Here is a 13,722-nt window from a genome sequence, read left to right as displayed (position 1 = left end):
CTGCCCATCTGGAGCAGGTGAGCTGGAAGGCAAGCCTGGGCACGGGGGAGACGGGGGTGAACACAGAGGATCAGGCCTCGAGGGAGATGGCACGTAGAGGAAGAAGGCAGTGCTGCGTCATGTCACATCCTGCTAACTGTGTTTGCCAAAAAGCATGTTCAATTACTCTCGTTAGTGATGTTTTTAATCACATGTAACAAATGGCTGCTGGTGGTGAGGGGACAGGACATGTAAAGTCAAGGTTTCTTTCACCTGTGCCATCTGTTCACAAGGTCACAAGACTTCACTGACACCAACAATCTCTTGGGCAACTAACAGACGAATCTTTTGTGTGAGCCACAGAAGGCATGAGGATGGTACAACTGCTCTGGTGGCCAATACGGAGACTTAATCTTACAGCAGCCAGGGCAATAGTCACATGGTTCTTTTGGGGCTAGAGATCACGTGTCATATAATAACGACCAGGGCAAATCTAATCCTGAAACATACACAATCTATGGCCATATCTTTTAAATATCCAACACCTGCAGATCTCATGACTATTCTTTCAACTTTCAAGGAATTACAAGACCGTTTGCTGGCTTGGCATAAGATTTGTAAAAGACGATGAGATTTTCCTAGTTTTTCCTCATTGCCTGCCTACATTTACACTTACCACATTACAAGTAGCACAGTCCTATGACAAACTGGAATACTTCTGATAATCAACAGGCTTCTAAAGAGGCACTGGGGCATGCTTGGTAGCATTACATGTAACAGAGAACAGTGGATATAAGACATTTTAATTAGAATATGTGTATATCAAGTACTGCTTGCTATCTCAAACTTTGCCAAAAACGCTACTTTACTACAAGGGCATTGAGTTTTGCTGATTTATACCTGAGTCTTCCTATCTTGGAAAGGGAAATAAGTTCTTTAAAAAATACCTTCAGGGTATTCAGATGTGTCATATTATTAATTTCAAATAAGAAATGAAAATTTACTATTGTCATAAAAAGTAATGGAAAATTGAAACAAGCTTCTGAGTTTTTTTCCTTACCTTCTGCATAATGTCAAGCAAGCCTACAAAAATCATTAAAAAGTTTTTCTAAAAAAATTAGTCTTGTTAAAGAGCTGAGCAGCATGTGTTTGATGATAGAGTAATTTAGCATCTATAGTGGAATCAGAGAGGCAGAAGCAAAGCATCTCCAGAGGGGGAAGGACCTCAGAGGTCATCTAATCCAACTCCTACCTGAATAAGAATTTTCTCTAAAAGACCTCAGGAGCGGCCAACCAACTTCTGTGTGAAAAGCTCTAGTGGCAGGGAAGCCACCACACCCCGGAGGCAGCCCACCCAGCTCATCCTATTCCACAGATGGATAATCTGCCTTTCTGCAGCCCCTACACATTGCTCCTATGGATGAGCCTAATTTCTCTTCTTTCTTTTTTTTTATTTTGGTGAGGCAATTGGGGTTAAGTGACTTGCCTAAAGTCACACAGTTAGTTAGTGAGTGTTATATGTCTGAGGCTGGATTTGAACTCAGGTCCTCCTGACTCCAGGGCTGGTGCTCTATCCACTGCGCTACCTAGCTGCCTCTCCCCTCCACCATTTCTCTTCTACAGGACAGCCTTTCAAATATTTAAGTATACTGTCCCACATAGTTCAATGTCTCCTCTCAGCCCAAGTCAAATCCAAGCCTAAAGGCTTTGAAAATAAGCTTTTGAAACTTTTCACCCTTTCCCACTTTGAGGGAACTTGCTATCTCAGAATATGTTTAATAATAATTACACAAATTTAACATTATGTAACAATTTCATATTACATAAATAACACAATTATGTTTATAAGTTTATTAAACAAAGGAAAGACTGCTTGCATTTTGCCTTCTAAGTTCAAACATAAAGGTCTCATTTCTGACTTTCCAGCTCTTTTCTTTTTTGTTTTTCCATTCACATGCCATCTTTCATCTTTCTCTAGATCAAGTACCTCTCCAATTCTTGCACAGCCACACCTTCACATACCCCTGAGTCTCCTCTTCTTTGCAAGAGTCTTCTAACATTAAGCACACACTGACATTTTAGTAGCATTTATTAGTCTGCATCAGCCCATCTTCAACCATAGGACCTCCAGAGCTGAGAATCTCTCTTTTTTACTTTCAATAAAAATGTTTAAAAGTTGACTCAAAATATCAAATCCCACATGCCAGTAATTAAAAATATAATCAACTTAGCTATAATGACTGGTTATTCCAAAATGCATTTCTTATCCTAGAGATTGGATACCTGTAAAACTCCCTGCTGATAGTTGCCATACAGAAATTTATCCCTTATAAACAGCACTGGTTCTTCTCCCTCCCCTACCCCTTTACTAAAGCTCCATGTCACTGTCTACAAAGCAGATTCTTTTGCTAAGCACATCAAACATCTTAGCTGCTAGAAGATTAAACGGATCCACTGCATTTGCATGAGCATAGCCAGTCTTATCTCGATTTTAAAAGGAGCTTAATTCACTTATTAATACCAGGGTATTTACAACAAAATGTTTATTGTGCCTAAAGGTGGAATTTGGAATTTGCCTGATAAGTCAGTGAGATATTTTACAAAGCAAGTCACATCTTACATTTTGCTAAATATCACAAGGAACTTCTGCATGGCTGGGATGTGGACTCATTTTCCAATTACGAAAGTGAAAGAGGAAATGTTACTGGGTTTTCATTTAAGTCAAGTATTTCCTTTGAATTTTCCTACTCCCCCATCTAATGTAACCCATGATTGAATTTTAGTTTCCATTCGGGTCTAGAACTCACCTAGTATTCAAACTAACACTTAGAGGAAGAGAAGCTCCATTTCTCAAGAGGATCCTAGAAAGAAGTGTTATGAGGAGCAAAAATACATGACCCTGAAGAGCTGCAACATCCATCTCCCTAGACCTGACTACAAAGCACCTGCCCAATTTGTTTTTATAACTGTAACAGGTAATTTAAGCAGCTGCATAATACGAGCTCACGAGGCAGATAATACTGAAATTGTTCCAAACCAAACCACACAAGGCTAGGCATAAGAAAATACACCATTACCAAGATTTTTGAGGTACTGGTGAAGATGCATGCATTTTATAAGCTAAAAGATAAAAAGATATAAAAAGGGCAAAAGCTAAGACTGATGGAGAGAAAGTCATCCCCCCCAAGAAGTTACAGCTTCACACTTGTGGTTGAGAACCTTGCAGACATCTTAGGCTTGTTTCAGACTTGCCACGGGACCTTGGGCAAGTCCTATGCCATTCTGTTGTCTCCTACTTATCAACTAAACAGAGTCAGGCACCACTGGCCTCAATGGGATACAGCCTAGATTAAATTAAGGAAAATGCTTTTTTGTGAAAGCCATATGAATGGGAACCATTAAAATCTCTCTTCTTAGCACTCTTCTGTGGTTAGTAAGTTTTCTTGATTTTATAGATGAAAAACAAGGGGCGGTGAGGTCATGTGGTAAAGATGCAGATATACGGTCCCTTAAGGGAGGGAAAATACACATTATAGCAATCACATATGCTTTCCTGGCAACATTCTATAAGGTGGTCACACACAATCCTCATGCGTTCAAAAGTTAACAGTGTTATTTTGAAAAGTGGAAGACAGACAAACTAAACCAGTGACATGGCCAGAACCCAATGGAGGAAGGCCAGTTCCAGATGGTGACAGTCATAGAAAAATTCATATTAGACTAAGAATTTAAATATCAGTGAAAGGGATAGCTACTTGCTTATAAGTCTGGCAGGAATGAAAACTCGGATAATTTAAGGGCTTAGACACAGCTTACCTGTACTGTGGGGCCTTTAATTATATGATAGAAACAAGTTAATTAGTACAAAATTCAAAAATAAAGCAAAAAAAAAATCAAGATCAGGTTATGGTGTGTTCTGCCTAAAGCTGCCACTCAGGTGAATTGTGTGGGGTGCTTTCCAGATTACACCTAAAAAATTTGTAGAAAACACAAAACAGATCTAAAGAAAGCCCAAACCTGTGCCAAGGAGAAAAGTCGAATCAAGGTGAAGCAACACAAACAGACTATTTATATTTAGAAGGAGACTTGCAAAGAGCAAAGAAAATCCTCCCTTCCCCTAATATTTAGCTTTGCCTGTCTGTACTCCTTACCCGACTCCGGAGATAATCAGCCAGATTTCGACGTGTGAAGTTAGCTGCTGCTGTGGGAGACAATTCATACCCTGGTGCAGGAGACAAAAATTCAGATTTGCATTGAAGTTAAATGGTTAAGTACAGTCAAATTTCACACTCTCCAATGTCTAACATTCAAAATACAGAACCACACTATTAAAAAGTTATGAACGGACTTTAATGGTCATTTTGTCTAACATTCCAGGTAGGAATCCTCTCTATGTCATCCCCAACAGATGATCATTAGCCCTAAAAACCCACTGTAATGAGGAACCCAATCTTACAAAGAAGTCATTAGTGGACAATTCTTAACTATTAGAAATCTAATTCTTACACCTGACCACAACCTGCCTCTTTGAAACCTGGTCTTCCTATCTTCCTTACTCTATCCTATAAAGTCTAATCTTTTCTCCATATACCAGCCCTACAAAAACATAGAAGTAACCTTTCCTGCAACCCTATCATACCTCAAGTGCTTTCTTCATCACACTCTTTTAGTTGTTCCGGATACATAAAGGAAATGGTTTTGAGTATTAAAACAGTAGCAAATCATATTCAATTCAATCACTAGAGGAGACAGATATAAAATAAGGTATGATCATGTTAGATTACTCCTTTTTTTTTTTTGGCTAGGCAATGGGGTTGAGTGACTTGCCCAAGATCACACAGCTAGTTTAAGTGTCAAGTGTCTGAGGACAGATTTGAACTCAGGTCCTCCTGACTCCAGGGCCAGCGCTCTATCCACTTCACCACCTAGCTGCCCACCCCCCCCGCCCCGGTTAGGTTACAATCTAACCAGACAGAACAGAACCCAATATTGCTGCTAAAGTCTTAACAGTATGCAATATGCTGTGTGTCCAGCACTCTCCCTTTCTAGATACTTTTCTGCTATACAGTCTACAGTTGCGTCAGCTTTTTGGGCAGTCACACCAGTAACAGTGAATTGTCAGTCAACTAAAAGCCCTAATCCTTTTTTTACATAAACTGTTCAGCTAAGTCGCTCCCATTTTTTACTTGCACAGTTGATTTTTTAAAAATTGAAATGCAAGACTTTACATGTACTCCTGTTAAATACATTTCATTAGTTTATCAGGGGTAAAGAACCTGTGGCCTTCTAGGTCCTTGGGCAGCCTCTTGACTGAGTCCAAGTTTTACAGAACAAATCCTTTTATTAAGGTGATTTGTTCCATGAAGTTTGGATTCAGTCAAAAGTCCATTAATTCCAGCCGGTTGAAATTTTTGGCTTCTTTCTTTGTCACTCAATTTATTGGTTATCTCTCCCATATTCATATTATCCATATATTTGATAAGCAAGTCTATCTTTTTCCAAATTGCTGATAAAAATGACAAACAAGAAGAATGGCCAAGAACAGAGTACCATGACATTCAAATACAGACCTCCTTCTAGGTTTACAATGAATAATCTAATAATCAAACACTCTCTTGGTATGTTATTTAACTAGCTAGCAATCTATTTAACCATACTGTCATCCAGCCCACACTTTTCTATCCTAGCTACAAAGAAATTCAGACCAGAAAAACATGAAAGAAACATGTTGTCTTTTGTTTATCAAGATGAGGTCACTGATCCACCCTGGGTAGGGCATCATGGACTCAGTTGTTTTTCTAAGGGTAGGGGTGGAGATGGGCTTTCTTGCCCCTTTCCCTTGTGAAGCTGAGAAGAATAGTGAGGTCTGCAGCCACAGTAAGAATAACATGAATTGATCTGTAAGGGCATCACATCTACAAACTTGTTTAAAGTCACCAGTGTGATAACCTTCAGTACTGTATAGTTTCATTAACTCAAAAAATGAGACACAAACATATAAGTATAAGAGGAACAAGAGGTTTCAAGAGACAACTTGAAAAGTATAAAAGAATCAATCCAGGGAAGAAGTGAGATATTGGGACATCTTTAGAAATGAGTTACTTTTAGAAAAAATAACATTTTAAACATAAAACCATTAGTTTGGAGAATGCTAAAATATACATGTAGAAATTTTTAAAAATGATTTTTTAATAATTTAAAAATAGAGGCTGTTAGACTAAAAGTGTCCAATAATTAGGACAGGAAAGAAAAATATTGTTGGAGATACTATTCATCTACATAAAAAGAAAATTATTCTTTTTTTCCCCCAATTCAAAAAAAATTTATTAAATGCCTGGTCTGTGCCAAGCACTGTGATAAACAAAAGAAAGGAGAGCATTCTTCAATTCATCTGAGCATAGGAGATTCATGTATGTTAACCAAGCCTGTTGCTCCAAAAGTTATATTAATGCATCTTACTGAATACTTTTATAAAGAATTAACAGATGCTTTCACGTAAATTAAATTCCTTTCTAGTTCACATCTCAACAACACACCAGTGAATAATTCATGGTCTAGAAAAGTTTTCCCTACTGCAGTGCCCCTACAAAGTGCTCTGTGCCTGAAAGCTGGTCTTTCCCGTTAGACAAGAGCCCTGGCCTCGAAAACATCAGTGCCTCTTAGTCCTTGTCCTTCTAAACACCTCATTTTTCTATCAAATTTATAGTCTGACTACAAATGTTACATTGCAGACTCTGGAATTTCTTTTTTATGTAACGAGGTTAGCTAGCTTACAAAAGAGCATTAAGGATTACTAAACATATCAAGTCAAGGAGCCTGTCAGATCCTGGCCTCATATCATCTTGCTGGGTCTAATCTCGCCATCATTTTTCAAGCCTGAATAGGGTTTCATCTCACCACTGCTCACTCGTACCCTGACTATAAGGCCTGGTTTCCTAAAGTTTGATGTAGAGAGACAGACTAGCTATGTGAAGAGGCAAAACTTCTTGACGTCCTCTGTTCGTTTTATTAAAATCAGAAACATAACACTGAATAACAATATAAACAGTTAAATTAAATAATTTCAACCCAAGTATAACATTTTTAAGTCACTCAAGTCCCCATCAGTAGTTGATTTTTTAAATCAGTTTTTATTTCAATTCAATCAAGCAAGCATTTTAGTATTAAGAAGCAGCAGCAATAAGATAATATAAACTTATGCAATCAAGTAATCTTATAAATAATAGGTGCTAAGTAAACATTTGCTGATGAGAAATTCAAGTGAACAGGCCAGGCCTTCACTTTAACCTCTCTCAAAGACTCAACTTCCTCACTCTACGAATAGGAAAAGCCAGGGCACAGAAGTCCTGCTCTGAGGACTACCTACCATTGCGCATCTTATACAGCTGTACATTTTTCTGAATGTATTCAGCAAACTGCACAGTGTCTCCAGCCTCTCCAACACACAGAAGTAAGATCTTCTCACTCATCTTAAACATCTTGTCATGATCTGTTCAGAAAATAAAACACATTCACCATCACAAATCATGTACAAGTCCAATAAATGCAAACCCTAAGCAAAAATAGATCTTTAAAAAGACAATATTCTACAATGTTAGGCAGCATTCGCATCCCTCATGGTATGCCTTCAGGTATAAGTACACTTCATTGATGTCATTTGCCACTGGAAATTACACAGAATTTCCAGAAAGCAACAAATATAATCAGAAATACTTTTATATATTCAGGACTCAATCACTGAAGGGAAGAGCAGGAATTATGCCAAAAGTGTGAAAACAATCCTTCACCTCATGATAACCAAGGCCTTGAGAATTTCTTCAAGAGGTCAAATCAAGCTTTGGTTTTGGGGAAATAAGGTAGGGACAGAATCTGAAAGTGCAAAGGGAAGAGTGATACTACATCCAAATTAAGAAGACATCAAAAGAAAATGACGTTTTGAAAAGGTAAAAGAGTAACTACTGATGGAAATTTGTGAAGAAATCAACTGAAAATCCAGATCACTATAAAAACTTAACTAATATCACCCCCAAAGCATAGACAAAAGAGAATCTTAACAAATCAGATAAAAATACTTTCCAAAAAAATTCAAATAGTCAAATCTTATCTGGTTATTCCAGATTCTTGTTCAGATGAGAGAGAAATCGACATTCAGGCAGTCATTAGTGCCTAAGGAACATAACTTCTCATATTCAAGCTGGGGCTTTAGTAAAACATAATTTCCCTATCTGACTCTCACTTTCACTTTCAATTTTTCAAATACTGCTGAATAATCTTCCCTGGAAGACATGTTTCATGTTTGAAAGCTTCTGAAATGTCCCAATCCTTTAATAGGATTTGGAGAGCATAATGCTGCTGTTAAACAGTTTTTAAAATACATGAGTGTTGAAATTGCCATTAATATAGCTGGGTAGGGCTAGAGGGAAACACACAAAATGTAAATGTAAAATTACTAATATGTGGCCTCAAGGTCATATCTGTATGGACTGGAAATACAGAAAACCTAACTATATTTGTTATACAGGCTAAAGGAGCCTGTCAGTTTGCAAACAAGTTTGACATCTTTTGTCATAACACGGAAAAGAAAAGCTAGAGTTCCAAGAATGTTATTTTTCATTGTGAAATAAACTTAAACAAGTAAAAAGTTATTTGTTAGGTACCTACAGTGTGCCCAGAACTGTATGAGGAACCATAGGAGATATAAAAATATAAGGATTTGCCATGACTTATACACCTCAAAGAACTACCACAGCGCAGTAGGCTCTAGTCCAGGCTCTGCAGCACTTAGCTGTGTGAACTTAGGCAAATAAATAAAATGGAGCTAGTAAAGGAGGGAGAGGGGGAAGAGGAAACAGAGAAAGGAGAGGTTATGTGATTTCATTGGTATAGAGAATTATCAGTGAGATAACTGCCTCTCCCCTTGCACATCATCAGCAACTGCTCTGAAACTATACTAGTCTTGGAGAGTTGCCTGAGACACTAAGGGATGGAGACTTGTTCTGGATCACACAGCAGGAACACGTCAGAGGCTGGTGAACCTAGCTATGCATTCCTGAGTCTGAGGCCAGCTCTTTATTCACCATGCATCACCTCTCAAAGGATCATAGAATCAAAGATTCAGAGCTGGAAAGGACCTTCCAGGTCACTGAGTCCCACTCTTCATTTTACAGATGAAAAAACTAAGGTCCACAGGGATAAGTGACTTTCCCAATCTTAAAGGATTGCTCAGGATCAAATAAGAACATATGTTAATGGTTACAAAGTACTATATAAATCTAAGGTATTTACATTATTACAACAAAGTGTAAAGTATATACAATCTTTCAGTAATGTAAGAATTCAGAGAATGAAAAAATCAACTAGATCATTGCAGCAACAATCAGGGTAATTTGCAAGCATCTCCATCGACTACTAGACAGACCAAAGATATATAGTATTATAGTATACATAATACGCTAAGGTAACAAAAACATGATAGAGGACCTTGAACAAGCAATTGGGTCTTCTTTCATTTTGGGAAATCAGTCATCTCTTGGGAATTATATCTAACTTATATTGAAAACATGCCGGCAATACAGCAGATGACACTGACACTCAATGGAATAGCTTGACTGAACCAAGATGGCAAGTCAAAGCAAATCCAAGGTCCATTTTTCAGCACTTTAGCTTACTTGACAAAATAGTAATTATAAAATTTCTAGGTGAGAAAATACAAAAGTCCTCAAGCTCACATTCTAACAAATTTAGGCCTGAAAAAAAGTAGGGGAAAATTGGAGGAAGGTTATAGATGTGGTCTTATTCCTACACATCCTTTAAGATCCAGCTCAAAATCCTCTTTCCTCCAACAAATTCCATGGTCCACAAGTAATCTCTCCCTCCGCTGAGCTTCTGAGGCACTTTTTATTTGTACACTGTGGTAACTCTAAGTATTGTTTAAATTTTTCTAGGTCCATGTTTCTGTTTCTTAACTATACTGTAAATTCCTTCAGGGCTGGAATTTTATTTCCTACAAAATCCAGCAGAGCTGGTACTAAATCAGTATCATTATTGTGACAGAATTAGAAGGGGATAAGATATATCTTACATTAAAATAGCACATTTTACTTTTTCCAATGTGCTTTCCCTCAAGTAAATATTCCACCAGTACAGTGAAATAACTGAAGCCTGCTTCATTATAGGAAGAAAGTTGCTAGTTTGCTAACTTACAACACCCTATTCTGTGAAAGTTTTTGTAACCACTTTTCTCCCCATACACATGCCCTCCAATTATATCATCTGTTCAACTTTATCTGATTCTATAAAGTGACTTTTACCAAAAAAGGAATAAGGTTTCCTTTTTGAATTACAGAATCAAAGGATAATAGGAATCTTCTAATCCAAATTCTCCCCCACTACAGGAATTCCATTTCCAGCATCCCTGAGAGTTGCTTAGTCTCTGCTTCAATACTTCCAATGACAGAGAAGTCACTACTTCATGACGCAGCCTATTCTATTTTTGGGAAACCTATAAGTATTTAAAAATGCTTCATTTTATTGGGTCCCCAAATCAATCTTTCCTATAACTTCCAACCATTAGTTCCACTTCTCTTCTCTGGAGTTGCCACCCCCTCCCCCATGAATCCATTTTTTACATACACAAGCCTTTTGATTTTTTGAAGACATATCATGTCACCCTCAAGCTTACTTTTTCCAGTTCCTTTCATCTCCAATTCCTCTAGCAGTTCCTCAAATTATCTAGCTTTCATATCCCTCACCATCCTGGTACGTTCCCTCTGGATGCACCCGAGTTTGTCAGCATCCTCTTAAAATGTAAAGCCCAGATTGGAACTCAAGGAGGATAGGAGAGGGAGAGAAAGAGAGAAGCAGGTGAACTACTGTGGGCCCTCTTTTTGTCTTTACTTGGGTGAAAGGATATTGGAAAAAGTAAAATGTGCCATATTAATATGAGGTATTATTACTTATTATTCTCATTTAGTTATCACAATTATGATATTGAATACTAGCTATGTGCAAAGCATTGCTGGATATTGTGCATATGCATCTCTCCTGAAGCTCTGTGTCCAGTCTAAGAAAATAACTTTCCTCAACAAGGGAGTATCATTCTAAGGTAAAAAATATACAGGTATTTCAGGCAGGCTATTTAATACTTCTAGGCCTAGTTTCATCTATAAGATGGAAAGGGTTAGATTAGATGGCTTCTGAGATTCCTTCTAGCTCTAAATCTCTGATCCCAATTAAATCTTACTTCATGCTAAAATCATGTGGGGGACAAAGGACTTATTTCTAAAGTACAAAGATTCAAGACTGTGATACCTCTTGGGGGGTGGGGGAGGGGAGGGAAGTATGTTCTCCAAGAGAAAAGTTCCTCAAATTAGGAAGCATTTTCATTTTTCACTTTTATCCATTTTACAGATATCTTGATAAAATGTCCATTAATACACCACTTTCAAGGCCCTATTCCATTAAATAGTAACATGTTCTGAATGAATGGAACTCAAGAAAAACCGTACAGATCTTATTCTAACTATGTGATGAAAGAAAGAATAGTGAACCTTTAGGGCTTAAAGAAACTGAAGAATGATTTATTTATTCTTCACAAGAAAGCTGGATCTGGAGTCGGAGGAACTGCATTCAAACAAATCCCAGCCTACTAGCAGTGTTACCTTTAGTAGGTCCCTTTACTTCCCTTAGTTTCTTCACCTGTTAAATAGGGACTAAAGGTGACTCCCCAAAGATTCCTTTTAGCTCTAAATCTATGCTCCTATGATTTGGGTTCAGCACCCCTAGCCATCTAAAAGCAGTACTACCAAGTCATCCTTCAAATGACAATGTATCTATGATTAGTTATTTAAACAAAACTTGGTCTGGAATAGCCCACTCCCCTACCCTCCTTTTTTAAAGGCCAAAGTGAAATAAATACCATGAAAATCTTGCCATTACTTTCTTTAATAGGGTGGTTACAACTTAAGTTACAAGGCAATTCCCACTACTATGCCCACCCCACCTGAACTCAAAAACAAAAAAGTAGACCAAATCTATCAAGAGAGATTGTTGTTGTGGACAGCAAGAATGAGGATTAGACCCAAGAAGTCTGTAATTCAAACCCTACCTCTCACACAGTCTCTGGGTGACTCTTGGCAAGTCACTTAATCTTTTAGGGCTGTTGGCATGTAGTAAAAAAAAGTGTCCACCTGTATTAGAAGAGTAGTTTGCTCACCCAGGAGTTCCCTATACCACTAAAATCACAGGTCCAGTCCCAATCCCTATTCTCAGCTGTCAATAAAGAAGAGACAAAGTGGTGATGGAGGGGTGGGGGACAAAGAAAGAGCTGCCCTTTTTTGCATCCCCACTGCTTAGCACAGTGCCTGGCATGTAGTAAGTAATATGTGTAAAATATTATTTTAGTAATTATATGTAATGATAGTAATTAATAAATGCTAGCTGACTGGAAAGAATTTTGGGCCAGCTGTTAAGAAATCTGGGCTCCAAAACCTTCTCTTTCTCCCCAGATCACTGTGATTTTGGTTATAATTTCCCTTTTCTGATTCTGATTCTTCAAATATAAAATAGGGATAATGATAACTGCAGCATTACACAGGACTGTGAAGAAAAAGTCTCAGAAACGTCTTTTTATTTTATTATTAATAATAGTAAGACTATTAGAGTCGTTCCCTTTCCCAACATCCAGGATTCTGTCACAGAAAGCTGCATCTTGCAACGTGACTTGAGCAAAGAACATATTTATTTAGGTCTGGAAGGGAGTTCAAAGTTCTCATTTTACAGACAAAGAAACCTAGAGGAAAAAGGACCTGTGGTCCAAGGTCACACAGGAAGTCGCAGAACTAGGTTTCGAATCCAGGTCTTCTGACTTCAGACTCAGAGGGAGTTTCCACAGCACCCACGCTACATGCCCCAGTCAGGGCACAAGGGAAACGGACGAGGCCGAGCTCCCTCCCTCCCACAGTCCTATTAACAGCATCCATTCACCGGCCTAGGCGCCTAAAGGGGAGAGGCAACAAGGTCCGCGGCCCCAGGAGCATCGCCTAGGCCCCTTTCCCTCCCGCCTGGTCCCCTCCAGCCGGGCTGGGCGCGGCTTCACTCACCATCCTTCATCTGGACAATGTTGTTGGCGGCCACGCGGTCGGAGGCCACCAAGATGTAGTCGGGCCCCTGAATGCCGATAAGGTACTCCATGGCGGGCGGTGGGACAGGACAGGTCGCAGCTCGGGCCGGGCCTGCCTCCGGCCCCTTCTCACCGCCGGCTCACCGGTGAGACAGCACCGCGCAGGCTGACGGGGAGGAGGCACTGTCGCCGCCGCCGTCGCGCTCGGATGACGTCATGAGACCTCGCGAGAACTGCCAGCACCCCACGTCTGCTTGACCCCGGGAGAGGAGGGTTGCATGACAGCTCGCTCCCGCTTGGTGGGAAGGAACGGGGAGGGGCGTGGCTTAAGTCGTCCCAGTCCCGCTTCTTTTCCGCGCCTTTCCATTCGCGACCTGGGCTTCTCTAGCTCAGTCTGCTAGTGTGTTGTAAGATTCCTCAAGCCTTATTAAATGGCTTCTGTGTGCAAAAGACTGAGAGACTTGAAACACAAATTGAGACACAGTCCTACCTTCCTCCTCCTTTTTTCTTTTTCCCATTTTCCCCTTCTCCCCCACCACTGACCCTTTTCCCAAATTCTAACCCCATTGTCTCCCTCCTTCCTCCTTCCTTTTTCTCTCCTCCAGCTGCATCTCTCCCTCGTA

General features: G+C 39.3%; 1 protein-coding gene across 1 annotated transcript in view; it reads right to left on the bottom strand.

Moving 5' to 3' along the window:
- Window positions 1-13,266, bottom strand: part of PSMB2 (proteasome subunit beta 2) — a 36,031-nt gene extending 22,765 nt beyond the window's left edge. Inside the window, exons 1-3 of the mRNA XM_027864335.1 lie at window positions 13,080-13,266; window positions 7,346-7,468; window positions 4,131-4,201 (exon numbers count right to left, since the gene is read on the bottom strand). Of these exons, the coding sequence (XP_027720136.1) occupies window positions 4,131-4,201; window positions 7,346-7,468; window positions 13,080-13,170 (285 nt within the window). The 5' untranslated portion in view covers window positions 13,171-13,266. The remainder of the gene's footprint in view (window positions 1-4,130; window positions 4,202-7,345; window positions 7,469-13,079) is intronic.
- Window positions 13,267-13,722: the final 456 nt, after the last annotated feature.

This window comes from Vombatus ursinus, unplaced genomic scaffold (assembly GCF_900497805.2).
Source record: "Vombatus ursinus unplaced genomic scaffold, bare-nosed wombat genome assembly UNPS02014775.1, whole genome shotgun sequence".
NCBI classification, from domain to species: Eukaryota; Metazoa; Chordata; class Mammalia; order Diprotodontia; family Vombatidae; genus Vombatus; species Vombatus ursinus.
This window is presented reverse-complemented; position numbering and strand designations above follow the sequence as displayed.